Source organism: Salvelinus fontinalis, chromosome 3 (assembly GCF_029448725.1).
Source record: "Salvelinus fontinalis isolate EN_2023a chromosome 3, ASM2944872v1, whole genome shotgun sequence".
Lineage (NCBI taxonomy): Eukaryota > Metazoa > Chordata > Actinopteri > Salmoniformes > Salmonidae > Salvelinus > Salvelinus fontinalis.
In genome coordinates, this window is record NC_074667.1 from 27869872 (window position 1) to 27889357 (window position 19486).

Below are 19486 nucleotides of genomic sequence, written 5' to 3' on the forward strand. Positions count from 1 at the left end.
GCTGTCTTTTTGAGTGGGTGAATATAGGTTGTAATCTCATTGATCAACGTCTCAACTAAATATAACCCAATTATCCACGTTGAAATTATGTGGTGTGCCCAGTGGGTCTGCTCAGGAGGAAACTGCTTCAGGGACGTGAAGAGTGAATTTATGTGGGTCTGGGTGATGTAGAGATTAATATCAGGGAAATAGGCTGACATACGATGTATTAAAATGATAAAATATTTAGATACTGGGTTGATCTTGTGGTCTGATGCTGAGATTTATGCTAAATAACAACCATATCCATTAGGGAGAGAGCTATACCCAATGAAGTCTCTCTCTCTCACACACTCTCTCGCAGGCACACACATACACACCACGCACACACACACATGAGAGATTGCAACAAACAAACAAATCACGGGTTTGAAATACAAGTCCGGTCGCCTTTGTTGACATTTACTCTCCTCTGATCAGGAAATGTCTTCCTCGTACTCCGTTATCGTTTTTTCCACTGCCCCAAATACCGTATCTCAACGCCACTGTTAATTTCTCAGTAATAAACACATTCAACAACTGTAGTTTTGACATTTTCAGTTGAGTAAATGTCGAGCAGTTCAGTTCATATGCTAGCTAACCCGTACAGATGAAAGAGGAATACAAATCTTAGGTTAAGCTGGTAATTATATAACTCTGTTGTAGCTAGCTAACTCTCTCATTGGCAGCAGAGACATTTCCTTACTTTTACCACAGAGGAAAAGGCAAAGCCTCTAAGCAGACTAGACCAGGGCTTTTCAAATTTTTCTTGCCCAGGGGGCCCCGCCCAGACAAGCCGGCGACCCAGAGACCCCCCATGATATGTTAGCAGAAAAAAATCACGTATTGTCTTATCAGGTGAATGATAATGGCAAATAGAAGTAATTAGCATTTGAAAATTCATCGATTTGGTAGACAGTTTCATTATTTTGACCTTCCCACAGTTGGAAGAGGAAGTGTAAACTCTAACATAGTCTGTTAGCTAGAAAGGTATTTTGGCGGCGTGGAGAAAATGTTGCTGTTGACAAGCACATTTTCTGCAATTCCACACATTTTTCCATTGAGCTGAGATAATTTTTTGCTGTTTTTAATCTCATTACCAATAATTCTATACAGTTTGGCATGTAGCTGAAATTCAATTTTGCAGTTTTAAAGCTAATTTCCTGCAATTCTATGGATTTTACTATGGTTAAAATTGGGTTCCTCTGTTCAAACGGTATAACAAAATATATGTAAATGTGCCCTGAATGCCTGGTTTTGGGAATTTGTCGAGCTTTTATTGTTAGTTCTCAAATATGGCATAATTAAAAAATATACAGTACCAGTCAAAAGTTTGGGCACACCTACTCATTCAAGGATTTTTCTTTATTTGAACTATTTTATACATTGTAGAATAATAGTGAAGTCATCAAAACTATGAAATAACACATATGGAATCATGTTGTAACCAACAAAGTGTTAAACAAAACAAAATATATTTGAGATTCTTCAAAGTAGCCACCATTTGCCTTGATGACAGCTTTGCACTCTTGGCATTCTCTCAACCAGCTTCATGAGGAATGCCTTTCCAACAATCTTGAAGGAATTACCACATATGCTGAGCACTTGTTGGCTGCTTTTCTTTCACTCTGCGGTCTAACTCATCCCAAACTTTGTCAATGGGGTTGAGGTCGGGTCATTGTTGAGGCCAGATCATCTGATGCAGCACTCTCCTTCTTGGTCAAATAGCTCTTACACGGCCTGTGTAACGGCTTTTGTTTGGCTCATCGACAAAGGACACAATGCTGTTTATTCTGCAAATACATACACAACACCGCGTAAACTTCAGCACAACTGCAAACCCACCATGCAATCTCAATCAACGTTTAATTACTGTGTTTTTGGATCTGTAATCATTTTAGAAAAGTTAAATGTCTATTTATAATATACATTTGATACATTATTACATTTATAACAACATGGCTACAGAGGAGCGATCAATTTATAATGACTCCGTCTGACGGCCAAAACACATCACCACAGAACATGAGCTACACGTGTACAGTAACATATCATTATTCCATATAATTTGGGAGCACGTACCTGCAAATACATACACAACACCGTATAAACTTCAGCACAACTGCAAAACCACCATGCAATCTGAGTGACGTGAAACAACAAAATAAAAACACATTTACACTTCAGGAGGTGACTAGCCTCATTAGCATAGAAAGTACAAGGCGAACTTTACCTATCCTTTAGCATAACGCAACGTACAAATTTAGTAAATGTCCATACAATTATAAATACATGACACAACTCTGTAACAAATCAAATCAAAGTTTATTTGTCACGTGCGCCGAATACAACAGGTGTAGACCTTACAGTGAAATGCTAACTGACAGGCCCTAACCAATGGTGCAGGGGAAAAAGAAGGTATGTGTGTGTGTAGGTAAGTAAAGAAATAAAGAAATACTTGCTTGTTAACAAGGTCAAAGAGGTCTCTTTCAGAATGATCCATAAGTATTACCCTGCGAATCATTACCCGAAGTAACTCAAAAAAGACATTAACATTGATTGTACTTTTTGTGTTGAGCATCCAGAAACGGGTTCACATTTATTTTGGCATTGTCTGCATGTAAAACAATTATGGAAAGATATTCACAGTTTTATAATTGTTAATATTCTTGATGACTTTTGTTTGTTATGGGAGAATGTGCTGCTCGGTTTCCTTAACCATAATAAAGATAAAGAAAAAAAATTTACCTCATAAATCTAAATCTAAATGCTAATGGCAAAATTTCATATTCATAAATGTAAATTCACGAATAAACAAACACTCTTCTGTGTTTTCTATAAGGAATTCGAGCAGTACATTAAGACCATTCTAAATTATTCTAATAAGAAAGCTGTTAAAACAATCAATATGTGTGTTTCTTTTAAGGTCTTTGTATAATCTGTAATTTGTTGTACCCCCTAGCATATGTTATCATTGTCTATTTATGTACTTATTGTATGTATACAGACCTTTCTACATTGGTAATATATATATATTTTTTAAATACATTTTAAAAAGCGAGACAGTTTTTAGAATTTATGTCTCTGGTCCACACACCAGTCCAGCTGGTGGCGGTAATGCACCACTAAAGTTGGTTGTCAACCGCCATTTAAAAACCACTGAAGAACAATAAGAAGAAGAACTAGGGCATTATCTTCCCCTCTTCCCAATTTGCAAAAGAAGGTGGAATATTGACTGGACTAGGATTCCCTTCACAATGTCAAAATTACAGCTATTTAACACGTTTCTTACCGACCGATTATCAGAGGTGTTGATAATTCGTTTTACTTGAGACAGGAGACCAAGTGGAGACATAGGACGAGGTGGATAATTTTATAATAAGGCAGGTTTATTCAAGTGTAAAAATATTATGCAAAGCGTGCAGCACGGCTCCTTCTATCGGATCCGTATGGGGTCGTCAGGAAAAGAGAGAGTTTCCACAGTCGTACAGTTTTATATATAGACAACAAGCAAAGTAGGTTGATCTGCAAGTCTGGCCTTCCGATTGGTCGGTCTGGGTCTTGGGTAGTCCTGTACAGGCCTGGTGTCCACGTTCCATTGGTTCCTGAGGTAGTTCTTTGTCTGGAGCTCCAACCCTGAGTTGTGTGTGTCTGAGTGATTGTCATGGGGGAGGGGAGTTGTGGGAGTCGTGCATGTGTCCAATGAGTCCCGCAAATGTCCAATATAAAAGGGAGTGTGTATATTGTGTCAACCATAGCTAATGTTGAGAAGTTGTTAAATCAAGTTACCAATATCTAATACAATTCCTTACAAATCCCCCTCTTCACGTCTCACAAGAGACGTGACATAAAGTATATAAAAAGACAAAACTAAAGGATAAAATTTGTCAGAAGACAAATTTTTGATTCCCTCTCTTCACGTCTCACAAGAGACGTGACATAAAAGTATATAAAAAGACAAAGCTAAGGGATAAAATGTCAGAAGACAAATTTTTGATTCCCTCTCTTCACGTCTCACAAGAGACGTGACATAAAAGTATATAAAAAGACAAAGCTAAGGGATAAAATTTGTCAGAAGACAAATTTTTGATTCCCTCTCTTCACGTCTCACAAGAGACGTGACATAAAAGTATATAAAAAGACAAAGCTAAGGGATAAAATTTGTCAGAAGACAAATTTTTGATTCCCTCTCTTCACGTCTCACAAGAGACGTGACATAAAAGTATATAAAAAGACAAAGCTAAGGGATAAAATTTGTCAGAAGACAAATTTTTGATTCCCTCTCTTCACGTCTCACAAGAGACGTGACATAAAAGTATATAAAAAGACAAAGCTAAGGGATAAAATTTGTCAGAAGACAAATTTTTGATTCCCTCTCTTCACGTCTCACAAGAGACGTGACATAAAAGTATATAAAAAGACAAAGCTAAGGGATAAAATGTCAGAAGACAAATTTTTGATTCCCTCTCTTCACGTCTCACAAGAGACGTGACATAAAAGTATATAAAAAGACAAAGCTAAGGGATAAAATTTGTCAGAAGACAAATTTTTGATTCCCTCTCTTCACGTCTCACAAGAGACGTGACATAAAAGTATATAAAAAGACAAAGCTAAGGGATAAAATTTGTCAGAAGACAAATTTTTGATTCCCTCTCTTCACGTCTCACAAGAGACGTGACATAAAAGTATCTTAGTCCTCAAATAGATAGACAGGTCCAGCTTCCCCATCCTCAAGCAATGGGAACATTTGGGCCCTTTCCTGATTAGGGTCTATGGCTGCAGTTATAACACGGCTAGCAAGCGTGCGCGCACATGGAATGCAACAGCATCCACAAAGTACAAGAATGGCCGCAAAAACAGAAATTGATACTAGGACGGAGGAAGCCAGCGTCTTATATTTCCCAAAAGCATCCATCCATGAGTCCCACATAGTAGTGTCCACTCCAGAATGCTGTTTCATCTTACCATTACATTTACATTTACATTTAAGTCATTTAGCAGACGCTCTTATCCAGAGCGACTTACAAATTGGTACTAAGTCCCTCCAATGCTACAGTCAGACTCCCATCCGTAGCTGTGTTATTGGGAATAAAAGTACAACACTGTTCACCAAACATTTGCACAGACCCCCCCCCGTTCAGCCAATAACATATCAACCGCGATTCTATTTTGAAATGCCATCAGGGACGTAGCTGCCAATTGTCCATGGACCGCCTCGAAGCCTTGTTGAGTCCAATTGCCCAGTTTCTGGACATTAAAATGAATGTAGTTAATTCTGTCCACATTTTTATTAACTGTACACCACCAACAAAATGATGATTCAAACCCAGCTGTCACTTGGTCAGCCAGTTTATATTCATCTGGCACCCCCTAGGGACACCAATAGCATCAATGTAAGTTGAGTCGTAAATGAGCAAGGACCAAAAAGGAGACCACTCCAATAACTACCCCTGGAGTGGCCAACCACACATTAGTAAACCAAAAAACGAGAATATGTTAAACCCTCCGGTCCATCCCTCTATACAACCTGTACCAGGTGGGCTCGTCGCCACCCGGGAACTTCAAACCTTCACAACAGGGAGGACAAACATCACTTTTTATTCATTCAACAACATCATCTACAGCAAACCAAGGGTCCTCCTCTGTCAGCCCACTCTCCTGCGGAAGCTCGTTTTCGTATCAGCCTCTCCAACTGGAGCATCAACCAGAGGCCCCTTACACATCTGTAACAAACTTCTTCAAACAAGGTATGATACAGGCAACACAGAAATGAAAAACCACAACTAGTGTCAGAAATCCAGTAATCGTCCTTGCAGTGTACTTACCAAAACAACCACCCAGCCAGGGGAACAGTCCACTCTCCTTCACACCTGCAAGACCCTTCATCTCCACTGATAACCTTGCCAACCCACTCAGAGCTTTTGAAATGCTCCCATCCGGACTAGTATTGTTAGGAACAAACGTGCAACACTGTTACACCTCCCTTGTTGGCCAGACTTATGTCCAGTGTTAGTCTATTGTGTCTACTGGTTTGTGAGGCAGCATCCAATTGTTCAGCCATCCCTGTTAGTCCTGTGTGGGTGTGTTTATAATTGATCCAGACCTTTTGTTTTAACATCAACAAGGATGGGCCAAGGATGGGCATCAGATGCCACAGGCCATCATTCCTGGTTAATGTCTGGAATTCGTGGGGGACCCCTATTGGGACCCCCAACAGGTTGGTGTGCATGTTATCTGTACCCTCGGACCAAGGAGCGTCACGTTTCTGCCGTCTCCTGGGTTGGTCCCAAGCCTCTGTGTCCTGTGTAGCTTCCCAGAAGTTGATTAGCTATCATAATAGGCCACGGTGGTATCAGACTGGCCAAAACACATGAGCAACGACAACTTCCTTTCAAAAATGGGGTCAACCGCCTGGCAGGTCCACACATCCACCATACATCAGCAACACCTCTAGTTAATAGTGGTATTAGTGGTGCAGGTAGTAGCAGGGAGCCTTCCATAGTCTATACCTCTACCTGTACCAGTGTTACAGCTGTTATGTCCCCCATATGCCTTAACTCCCCACGGTCCTTCTGGGGAGGGACTTCTGGGAACACAAGACTCAGAGTTTTGCACAGGATTAAATTTGGATGCACATCCAACCTTCCCCAGTACTTAGGACAAATGGGTGAGCAGCCAGAATAGGTCTGGCATGTCCACATACGACACAGTCCTTTCTATTAAGTGTTTTGTAGGCCAAACACATATTCTCCCTTTCCTCATAAACAGCTTCAGTCCCCAAATGTTCACTATCTTAGATGTCTTTTATATTTATTATCTGTACCAGATTGGAGAGCTTAGGTGATGGCGTGGGACTTGGTCTTGAAGTGGTGGAGGAGGCCGGCTGAACCCTGGTCCGTTGGAACTGGTGGTGGTTCTGGCAGCACTGCGATGGTAACCTCCCCATCATATCCTTATCAGACAGCTCAGGACTACAGGCAGTCCTGTAAAACCCCACCCTCTCCCAGAGAACACATCATCAGCCAGAGATCAAACAACACTTTCACTTCTATGAACGAACACAGTGAGGAAAGGTCGGGGTCAGGGAATTCTTCATTAAGGAGTTGACCCCTGAGCTTTATTAGCAACAGTTCTTCTCCTTAACTCTGTGATCATTCGGCAGTGTCAGTGTGTCTCACCCTCCAAGTGCGATATGCCCCCAGGTCGAGTGATTCACCTTCTCCCTTAATTCACCTGCAATGTATAAACTCTTGGACATACAGGTCTGGATAGCAAACAGTTCCTCATTTGTTCTTTCTGATTATATATTTAACTTCTATGCCTAATTTTTTAGCTATAAATGTTTAATTTTAAATAAGTTTATTATCCAATAGGCCCCATCCTTTCCTAGTCCACAATGTACCCTCCTTCGTTTGATACCTGGCTCTGGCCAGGTATCAACCTTACCTACTCTAAATAATAACTTAGTACATCATATTCTAGGAACGTCCCTTTTATTCCCCGCATATCCAATTCTCCCTTGGGCGTACATTCATATCTATTCTTTTCTAATTCTCTGTCAAGTGACTTATCTACTTTGAAATGTATCTGTGCTGCTTAAATATGTTAACCCCTTTCTCTCCTATCTTATTTCACAGCCTACCTTGCTCATTTCCTGGTCCACCCTCCCCACTCTGCTCTCAAACCTTCAAGGTCTGAACAGTGCGGGGTAGACCCATCTGTCTGCCTTTTTGTAATAATAGTCAATAACAACTGTGTGTTCCTTTACAACATTAACTAAGTGTCTCACTGTTTTGACTTTATCTGCATGGATTTAAAAATAACTACAGGTCTTATAGTGTCAACCTTTAAAGTCCTAACATAACCTTAATTAACCTATCTCTATCTTCTAATGGCCAATACAAATGCTTACCTTATGGTCAAGAGTTATAAACTCTATTATAATCAATTTACCTCAAAACTAGTATCCCAAATGACACAATCTCATTATTCTCACCACATTTCCCCGCGAGTGATCAAGTCGCCGGAAAATGCAATGGAAACAGAAAACAGGTCAAAATGTTACACCTACATTCGTGTTCCATATCTAAACATACCAAAAGAACCCTTTATCTTCTCAAAGTCCCTTGCCTAAATAAAACTCAGAAAGTAAAACTCCTATTCCCATATGAGTGTATTCTTTTAAGATATCTTATCTCTGGGTACACGGAAACCCTTAACCTTAATGTTTACTCCAAAAAACAAAACTATGTCACCAGCATTCAACCAGTCGGCTGGGAGACCATTTGGGTGCTGCAATACTGCCATCTTCTGTCCATTCTCTGCATAGCTCTCCACCCACTCTCATTCAACCTTCTCAATTTGAGCCATATTAGTTTCTTATTTTAACTATTGTTTTCTAAATTTTTGATATTTTTTTTTTTAATTTTTTAATCTATTATTACCTAGTTAGACTAGAGTGTCCGTGACATACATCCATGGGGATCCGGTTATAGTTATTCTATTAACCATGTGAAAGTGCCCAGGGACACCCCAAATGTCAAATAAGGGGCCAGATATCCCTATCCTTGCCCAGGGAGGGAGAAATATCCCTCTAACTGGGCGAGGTTCCTTTATCAGGGGAGGCGGAGTTTGATACCGCATCACCTGATTCAGGAATGTCTTCATTTGGAATCGAATTTAAGCTGTTTAAATCAGCTCTGACTTCTGTCCGTGTTCTAGAAGGGATTGGGGCTGGAGTGCAATGTGTGAGGTGGTGCCAAGGTGCGCCTGATTTACCTTTGACCTGGACTGAGTGTGAAGTAACCTCCCTCACTTCGTACTGTCCAGTCCACCTGGGTTCTAGCCACTTTCTCTTGTGGACATTAACCCCACCCAGTCACCAATTTTTACCTTCCGTGTGCCAGATCTCCCTTCTGCTTCCCCGTTGGACCTTGTGAATCTGTGTGGAGAGAGCTGCAGAAAGTTCCGTCAATTATCAAACATTACAATTTGTTGTACATCAAGGGCGGGCATATGACCTCCCTTCCTTGGTGAACCCAGCATGACTCCTCCAGCCATTGTCTCATGAGGAGAGAGATGGGTGCCTGCACCTGGAGAGGCTATCATGGCCAGCAACGCCAGGGGCAGGACTTTAACCCAAATCAACTTCAAACCTGCACATACATTTGATTGGCGCGTTCCACGAGACTTATGAGATTGTGGCCTGTACACTAACCCCATCATTAAACCACATCCATTAATCAGTTGACATTTACACATCCGACCCTATTGGTACATGGAGCGTTTGTCATTAAACAACACACATGAGTTCGGTTTGCAGCCACTTAATGACCTATTTTGCATCCTCCCCTGCTGTTGGTATTGCCTCAACCCATTTAGAGAACCTGTCTACCATAACTAACAGGTACCTTTTTCCATTTGTCACATTGTCTTTCCCCATATCTGTGTGTGTTGGTGAGTGGTTCGTTCCCCAGGTCAGGTCTCCGTTTCAGTTCCTGTGCAGCTCTTTCTGCACAGGAGTGGGGTATACCTTCAGCATTGAGTGCGTCTGCCATGTTTTTGTCAGTGTTGACAAATGTGATGTGTGATTGTGTGCATTTATTCTGGATTTTCGTTTTCCTTTCAGCGCTGAACGTGAATTCTTTGCTCATCAGATATGCTGCAACCCCATGGTGGGTGTGGATTTCCAATGGATGGCACATTATCATGTGGGCTGTTTTTCCAATAGCTTTTGCCACTGCAGCCACATACCTGGAGCATGTGGTTTGTCCTGCTTCAATGTGGTCCAGTTTGGAGGAGTGATACCTCAACACTCTTCTCTCCCCCTCTAGGTTCTGGAAAAGGATGGATGATGTAAATCCTTCTTTTTCAGAAACATCCAGATGGAACTTGTTTTTTTTAGTCAGGTGCTGTTAGGGCTACTGCCACTTAGAGATCTGTTTTCAAGAGTGCACAAGCCTTTGATGCTTCAGTAGTCCAGGTCAATGATGAGTGTAGGTTAGTGGTGAGCAGCTTCAGGGCCATGGGGCATATTCGTCAGCCATGCCCTGAAAAGGGGGAGGTGATTGCTGATTCGGGTCTGGATTGGGGTGATTGTATGCGGGTTGAAGGGCCGCACGTGGTTGATACATCATTGGCCTGACTCCCCCTTGGTCTAGGGGCGTATCCTCGTCCCCTTTTGGCCAGAAACTGGCTTTGGGCCGGGGTTATTGGGTGCGGACACTGTCGCACCATATGCCCAGCTTGTTTACAATTATAACAGCTTCCATAAGATCCAGAGTACCTCTGGGGCTGTCCCCATGTGGGTGAATAGTTTGATTGTGGTAGTGGGTAGTAGGGTTGTAGTGGTGGTTCCGACGAAGGGTATGGCTGAAGCGGGTAGGCATACGGCAGTTGGAATGGCTGCTCCTGGGGTGGGTGTATAGGTGGTCCCTGCTGGGTGAAGATGGGTAGTTGTTGTTGCTGTATCATTCGGGAAACAGTTTTTTTAATGATTTGTGAGATTTCTTGTTGGTCTTCAGCCACCATCTGTTTCTTGGGTTTCTCTCCTTTCTGGGCCTCTTTCAATTGTAGTTTCAAAAGTTGTACCTGTAGGGACTGGATTTGTGTTTCAGCCCCTCCCTTACCCTTATTGTATTGGGTAATGTGGTGATGCACATGGGAGTTGAACTGAGCCTGGGGAATTGCCATTAACCCCACAGTGCCCCTGAGATGGGTTGGGGCCGATGGGGCTGCTGTGGTGGTAGGTGGGCCATCATTATTATTGGGCCCGCCCTCTTTGGTGTCAGTTGGTGCTCCAGTGACCACTCCCATCGTATCAGGTTTCCGGTAAGGGAGAGCTTTCCTAATTTCCTCAATTGCCCATAAACCTATTCTCATCTCAGCCTGTGCCTTTTCCCTTTGCTTTGTCCCTTTTTTTTAAAATAAGTGACTCTTATTCTTATCAACTTCACATTCTATCCCTTGCTTCACTGCTTCCTCCAATTCTTTCTCCATAATGAGGAGTTGCCCTTTTGATGGGGCGACTCCACTAAGAAAACCTGTTTGAGTCCATCTTAGCCTCACTTCCTCCCAAATCTTTTTAACGGGTTTGTAGTGTAATTTCCCGCCTGCTCTGTCTTTCATTCTCTGATCTAAATATTCGTTGAATTTGTGTTTGGGGACGATAGTCGTGGTCATTTTGTCGTTAAGCTATGTCTGGGTCTATTATTATCTTTGTATACTTTAGCCCGTTACTGATCGAAACCAGCGATGTATTTTTCTTCCCCTCTCTTCCCCCAGTCTCGTGTCCGACTCGCGTGGACAAAGGATTTTATTGCCGTGTATTTGATGAATTATTTTCGTTTTCCAACAATATTTCAGCTATCTCTTTTTGAAACAATATACGAATGTATTCATGCGCTCCTGTTATAATTGGAATGACAGTTTTGGGTATTTATAATAAAAAATATTATTGCTTTTCGCTAAATTAATTAATTAAATACTTTGGCAAAATATTTCAGAAGTTTCCTTTGGGGACAATATACTAATGAATTCAGGCGCTCCTGATATAATTGGAATGGCAATTATAAGACCTTTAACTCGAGAGATATTATTTCTTTTAACTTTCCCGGTTAATTTAAACTTTTTCCGATTAATTAAATACTTTGCCAAAACATTTCAGACTAGTAATTCACGCGCTTCTATAATAATTTTCAAATGAATTCTATCCCTTAAGGATTTACCAACAGTATATGAGGGGAAAACCAGGTCAACTCATCAACCGTAAATGGCTGCTTCACCGTGGCACACAGATTCTGACTCGGCGGTCACCACTAACGGAGCCTGAACTTAGCTTATAGCTAATTAGTAGCAATAGATCTCGTGGAACGCTCAATCACACACATTAATTTGGAGAGTTTCAGGTTTAATACCCTTGCTCCTATTTCAAGCTTAGATTTATCACTGGTGCTCCTAGTTGAAAAATGTTTCAACTAGTCCCAGATTACTAATGCGACTTGAACAGCATTAATTTGGAGAGTTTCAGGTTTAATACCCTTGCTCCTATTTCAAGCTTAGATTTATCACTGGTGCTCCTAGTTGAAAAATGTTTCAACTAGTCCCAGATTACTAATGCGACTTGAATCCCAATACGCCAAGCTTAGATTTCTCACTGATGCTCCTAGAGGGATGCCATTTCCACTAGTCCCAGATTACTAATACGACTTGAACAGATACATTTGAGTTTCAAGTTTAATACCATTACTCCTATTTCAAGCTTAGGTTTATCACTGATGCTCCTAGTTGAAAAATGTTTCAACTAGTCCCAGATTACTAATACGACTTGAACAGATCACATTACATTTCAAATACATTTGAGTTTCAAGTTTAATACCATTACTCCTATTTCAAGCTTAGGTTTATCACTGATGCTCCTAGTTGAAAAATGTTTCAACTAGTCCCAGATTACTAATGCGACTTGATTTTATACTTCGCAAATATCTTTACACATTGCCTTAGATTCTAAACAATTCCACATAAATTTAGCAACAATTCACTCACCTCAGTACTTCTGATCATTGAATTTAGATATTGGCTATAATACAATATGCAGATTTTGATTAAACCGGCTCTGCTTACCTTAATATTTTCGAGCTCTTTGATCAGTTTCCTGGGTGAGTTGAATCGCCGACGTCTCCCTCGAGCGGGTCACCTCTCCTTCTTGAATCTTTCTCCCTCTCGTCTCCTGTCCGATGAATTTTCTATTGGGCCTAATTCAAATATGTTTTGACCATCCTCTGCTTACCATGTTTGTTGATAATTCGTTTTACTTGAGACAGGAGACCAAGTGGAGACATAGGACGAGGTGGATAATTTTATAATAAGGCAGGTTTATTCAAGTGTAAAAATATTATGCAAAGCGTGCAGCACGGCTCCTTCTATCGGATCCGTATGGGGTCGTCAGGAAAAGAGAGAGTTTCCACAGTCGTACAGTTTTATATATAGACAACAAGCAAAGTAGGTTGATCTGCAAGTCTGGCCTTCCGATTGGTCGGTCTGGGTCTTGGGTAGTCCTGTACAGGCCTGGTGTCCACGTTCCATTGGTTCCTGAGGTAGTTCTTTGTCTGGAGCTCCAACCCTGAGTTGTGTGTGTCTGAGTGATTGTCATGGGGGAGGGGAGTTGTGGGAGTCGTGCATGTGTCCAATGAGTCCCGCATATGTCCAATATAAAAGGGAGTGTGTATATTGTGTCAACCATAGCTAATGTTGAGAAGTTGTTAAATCAAGTTACCAATATCTAATACAATTCCTTACAGAGGCCGCTGTGAAAATATCTGGGGCATTTAAAAAATCGTTAGCAGAGTGTCAGGAAGAACTATCCCGTTTTAAGGAGGAGATAGAACGTCTACAAAGGATGCTAGATTTGGTTTTGGAACCCGAGATAAAGTTACAGAGAACAGGTTTGTAACTAGGCAGGGAACTAATTTACCTACCTCTCTACCTAGCCATCTAGATTGGCTAGAATGCCACACGTTTGTTGTAAATATGTAACATTTAGCCAGCCAAAGCCACTGCTAAACAAAGTTATGTTGTTAGTTGGCTGTTAATTATTAGCTGTTTTGAGGAATAGAAATCTTAGCAAAGTTATCTGAACAAAACTATGATTGAATTTGAAAACACATTGAATGTTTTCTTATATGCTTTCTACAAGAAGTGGTTCCTCCTGTGCAGAGTAAGCAAGAGGGGAGCCCCAGTTTGGGCCAAGACCCAGATCCCACACAGATTAAAAATGAACAGGACCCTGAGCCAACACAGATTAAAGAGGAAAACGACCTCAGGACCAGTCCGAAAGATCACACACAGATTAAAGAGGAGAAGGAGGAGTTCTGGGTCAGTCAGGGCGGAGACCAACTTCAAGGGCTGGAGTCTGATAAAAAATAGTTCATGTTCAACCCTCCCTATATTAAAAGTGACTGTGATCAGGACCCACCTCAACCCTCACACCTTTACTAAAGACAAAATGTAAAGAACAGACTGAGTGACTCTCTACCTACCAACACAACTGAGCAGATGGAAACAGAAGCGAATGAAGAGAACTACAGTGTCTCTCAGCCCTTCTCTGCAGTAAATTCAGAGTGCTCTGCTGATGAGACTAGAACAAGAGAAAATGCTTGGGTTGAGAAGGGAGAAACATCGTCAGGGTTAAAGCGGAGTTGTGAAGGCAAAAATATTGTTGCCATGTCTGTGGCAAATGCTTCGCACACAATACTAATCTGAGAATCCATATGACTGTTCACACAGGGGAAAAGCCATATAAGTGCAAAGACTGTGACAAATGCTACAGTGCAAAGGCAGACCTGGTAAGGCATATGAGGAATCATCATTATTGGCCAGGGCATGTTCTAGGAGGACATTTTAATCAGGAAACCCATCATACTGTGACAAACAAAGATGCTTTATTAATGTGTGATGACAAGGAGTTGCTGGGAAGATACAGGCTTGATCAGGCAGGAATTAAGTTTGTATTGGAGTTAGCAGAGACTCTCTCACTTCGTCAAAACATCAATGTCAAGCCATTTCTCCTGAAGTTAAATTACTAATAACCCTGGGTTACTTGGCCACAGGCAAGATGCTACCGTGCAGTAGTGATGATTTGGGACTGTCAAGCGGTTCTATAGCTCATGTCAGAATGGTGATAACACAAACTATCAATGCCCTCTCAGATCCTCAACTAGTAGGCCAGTTCGTTGCCTTCCCACAAGATGCCTGCCAGCTCCAACACAACCAAGCTAGGTTTAAGGCAATAGCTGGCTTCCCCAGTGTTGCTGGAGTCATTGGCACAACTTTTAGAAGCAGCTCAGTATTAAGTACAACATACAACAAGGAGTTCAAGAATTTCCCTGGAGACCCAATTATTTTAATCGACACCCATGTGGTGTTCGATGCACACTGCAAGGTTCTCTATGTTGTGCAGAAGAGTGTGGAACAGGAGATACTGAGTGAGGGTGGCCTCAAACAGATTGAGGGGCTTCTTGCGCTTGCTGGATATCACATGCTGGGGATACCCCTGTGGATAATTTACCCCTGACAGTGGATACCCCTGCAGACAATGGCTGCTCACACCTTACCTCCATCCACTGTCTGGCCCACAGTTGAACTACAACAGGTAATATGTTGTATTATACATGTTTATAATCAACCTCTTCATTGAGTTTAACTTTAAATGAAGTAAGTTGGTTGTCATAGCAAATTTGTGAATAGGAATACTTAGGACATAACCACCCGAGGAGGACTAAAACAGTGCGGTTATCCAATTGTCAGTATCCCCTTCTCTGTCTTGTATCTATGATCAATGTGGCCTATCTTAATGATACAGATGTTGTGGTGGTTATTTTCAGGGCACTTAAGAAAACGCGAGGTGTAATGAGGAGGGGCATCAGCCAAATGAAGAGGAGATTTCCCATCCTGCAAGCAGACATCCAGTTGAAGCCGGAGAGGGTGAGCAGGATTATTATCATCTGTGCCATCCTGCATAATATCTGCCGTGACAGGAATATTTCCACTGCCTGAGGGGGAAGATGATGATGATGACGATGATGACGAAGCCAATGATGTCAAAGTGAAAGACGGAAAGATGATGGCTGAAGAGAATGGGCCAGTAGAGAGCCTGCCCCCAAGTGATCTTCACTACAGACTACTTTACTGACCTACATTTCAAGTAGGCTGTAGAACAGACCCTGAATGTGTGGCTATCACAAGTACTGTACATGAGTTAGCTACAATCGATATGGAAATATGTGTTTATCAATCAGTTAGTTAAACTGTCACAAGGGTTATTGTTGATTTTAAGAATAAATCGTTAACCCTGTTACAGGCACTTTTATAGTCATTTTTCTTAATTTAACAGCTTGAGATGGGGAAAACATGTTTGTTACAAAGTTGAACATGTGCTCTTTATGGCAATGCTACAATTAGCTGAAATGTATAGTTATTTTTTACAAAATTACACTTGACCAGAAGGCACGCCATTTGTGGAATGGCTCACATTTTTTTGGTCCGGCTCAGAAGATGAACTTATTTCCTTCCACCAATACCTTAACAGCATTAACCCTAACATCAAACTAACTATGGAATACAGCAAGGATAACATTCATTTTTTGGACCTCGACATTAGTAAAAATGACAAAGGTTGTTTGCACACATCAATCTTTAGGAAGCCTACAGATGGAAATACCATTCTGAGAGCAGACAGCTTTCACCCCAAAAGGCTAAAAGAAAATATTCCATATGGCCAATTCCAAAGAGTCCGCAGAATTTGCGATCAGGAAACAGACTACAGTGTCAAATCTGCTGAATTGGAGAATCGCTTTTTGGATCGGGGCTACAGCGTTCAGGTCCTGAAAGATGCAGGTATAAGGGCTGGATTACTTGACAGAGGGAACTTGTTACGAAGAGGAGTGCCTCGTGATACATCAAAGAGAGTGTATTTTGTTACAAAATACAGCACTGAAGCAGAGAACATTAAAAGAATCATTAAAAACAATTGGGGAATCATCCAAAGTGATACGCTACTACGCCAAATCTTTCCTGAACCACCAGTCATAAGCTTTAAGAGATGTCCTACCCTAAATGACAAATTAGTCCACAGTTATCTTCCGGGTGACTCTCAAAAAACTTGGCTTGACCACAAACCCAAGGGCTCTTTTAAATGTAACCAGTGCAACCATTGCAGTAATATTGTACAGAAAAAGTATTTCGTTGACACAGCTTCTAAAATGGAATATTACCTCAAGCATTTTATTAACTGCAAAACCACTCATGTCATCTATAGATTAGAATGTCCACAGTGCAAGGTGTTCTACATTGGACGGACAAAGAGACGCCTTCAAGATCGCTTGGCGGAACACAAGTACGCCATACGGGTAGGCAATGAAGACTACCCCATGGCTAGGCACTACAAGTCCTTACACCATGGCAATCCTGCCTCCCTACAAGCTATGGGTATTGATCATGTTCCAGCCTCTATTAGAAAAGGGGACCGTCTCAAACAGTTAAACCAAAGGGAAAGTTTTTGGATTTACAAACTACAGGCCACTAAGTACCCTGGTTTAAATGAAGATATGGATTTCTCACCCTTCCTGTAGGGTTGTGATGGGTCCATGTTGCTGTCATCTAGTGGACATTTTGCTCTATTGCCCTCAGCTATGTTTGGACTGTTGTTCATGTTTTGCTGTGTTCTAGTATACTGTGGAATATATTGCTTTCTTGTTCTGGACACTTCTCCCAGTCATATTTAAGGTTAGAACTGCCTCTCTGGGTGTTCTGATGCTTCTAGCTTGGAGTTGTATGCTCATGATAACATAGCTACAGTATTTCACCTTTTCATGTGTATGTTATTGCTTACTAGGTGTGTCCAATTTTGTAACCACTCCCTCTTCTAATTAGGGCTAATTGGAAAAGCCTTTCAAAAGAGGACATTGTGTACTTCTTTTTCTATACTCCCTGACGAAGGCCATGCAGCCGAAACGCGTCGGTTTTTAAACAACTTTGTTTCTATTGAACATGCCATACTAATAAAGGCATTTTAATTAATTATATGAAGAGTGCCTTGGTCCTCCTTTCTTTTTGCTCACATTTTTTGTTTGGGACAACAACAACACTCGGGGCTCCCGAGTGGCGCAGCGGTCTAAGGCACTGCATTTCAGTGCTTGAGGTGTCACTACAAACCCTAATTCGATCCCGGGCTGTATCACAACTGGCCGTGATCGGGAGTCCCATAGTGCGGCGCAAAATTTTGGTTTGGGTTTGGCCGGGGTAGGCGGTCATTGTAAATATGAATTTGTTCTTAACTGACTTGCCTAGTTAAATTAACGTTATATGAATGGGTGTTATTTTCCCTGACACCAATTTTTAAACTCTAAAATGCTATTTGGAGAACAGCAAAAATTACCTCAGCCGTTATCACATTGGTTGCTGTAGTTTCATTCACCACAGTCGATCTACAAACACATTTTGTCTTGTAATTTCACACTGGGATGGTGCGTTGAAACAATTAGCTAGCATAATTATATAATTTCTTGCACAGCCGCCTAGCTAGCTAGCTAGCAAACTTGAATGATGCTCAGAAATGAGCTACTCTCGAGGGATCACTATGGTAGTTAGCTATGGCTAACGGCGACATGATAATGATGGCAGTGTCATATGTCCATGCCACTATAGTGTAACTTTGACAAAACAGTTATCCTCTGTCTATCACAACTTTTGGGCACCTCTCCTTGCCCATCGACTCCCATTTCTGGATGTCAAGGTTAATCGACTCTTAAGACTCAGTATTTTTTCCAATGGAGGAAACTATTTGCTATAGTCTACTTCAAGAGCTCCAACTCTTGCATCTTTCACAGCAACCAAAGAGCGAGGGAGAGAGAACGATGGAGGGGGGCACAGCCAGGCATAGGTAGGCGTGTAGGCCACCAGGTACAAAGTCACAACCGTGCATCGCTAATCAAAAGATGTAGACTATCCCAATGCAGTATTTCGCAATTTCTTGGCTTTAAAAAAAATATATTTAACCTTTATTTAACTAGGCAAGTCAGTTAAGAACAAATTCTTATTTACACTGACGGCCTGGTAAAAGGCCTCCTGCAGGGACGGGACCTGGGATAAAAAAATAAAATACAATATAAATATAGGACAAAACACGCATCACAACAAGAGAGACAACACTACATAAAGAGAGATGCAAGGCAGCAACACATGACAACATGGTAACAACATGGTAGCAGCACAAAACATGGTACAAACAGTATTGGGCACAGACAACAGCACAAAGGGCAAGAAGGTAGAGATAACAATACATCACACAAAGCAGCCAAAAATGTCTGTAAGAGTGTCCATGATTGAGTCTTTGAATGAAGAGATTGAGCTAAAACTGTCCAGTGTGCAGCTCGTTCCAGTTGCTAGTTGTAGCGAACTGAAAAGGGGAACGACCCAGGGATGTGTGCGCTGGCAGAATGGGTGTTGTATGCAGTGTCTCGCGCAAGTTCACTAAAGTAGGGGTTTTCAATGAGTAGGCTGAGCTATTCTTCATGCAACAGACCTTAGACCAAACACACACTAGTTTTTTAAACGATTTTTATAGCTAAGATAAAGAGGATCGGGGCAGACAGACAGAACCGTGCGCATAGGCTATATATTGGTGTATCTAGCAATGTCTTGTTTAGCAAAGCTTCGTAAATTCACATAACGTATGTAGACTATCAATTAGTATGGCTACGCTATTCTTCATAGTGCCAGTAAATTTAAGATTAACATCGCTAAATGCATCAGTTTAATTAGCCCTCGGTGTGCAATAAAAGTATTGTGCCTATAGTTTATTTAACGAAACCCTGCCTGGCTGTTGATGTCAGGGCTCTCCAACCTTGTTCCTGTTGAGCTGCCTTCCTGTGGTTTTTCGCTCCAACCCCAGTTGTAACTAAACCGATTGTTT

General features: G+C 41.4%; 1 protein-coding gene across 2 annotated transcripts; it reads left to right on the plus strand.

The window, feature by feature from the left end:
- Positions 1-3188: 3188 nt before the first annotated feature.
- On the plus strand, positions 3189-17597 carry LOC129842721 (uncharacterized). 2 transcript variants are annotated; one of them, XM_055911350.1, is made up of 3 exons: positions 3189-3326; positions 13319-15166; positions 15399-17597. In XM_055911350.1, the coding sequence occupies exon 3, from the start codon at positions 16128-16130 to the stop codon at positions 17142-17144; it is 1017 nt and encodes a 338-aa protein (XP_055767325.1). In that variant the 5' UTR covers positions 3189-3326; positions 13319-15166; positions 15399-16127; the 3' UTR covers positions 17145-17597. The 2 variants fall into 2 exon arrangements, with proteins under 2 accessions (XP_055767325.1, XP_055767332.1); XM_055911357.1 differs by lacking the exon at positions 3189-3326 and having other exon boundaries at positions 8449-15166.
- The last annotated feature ends 1889 nt before the right edge of the window (positions 17598-19486 follow it).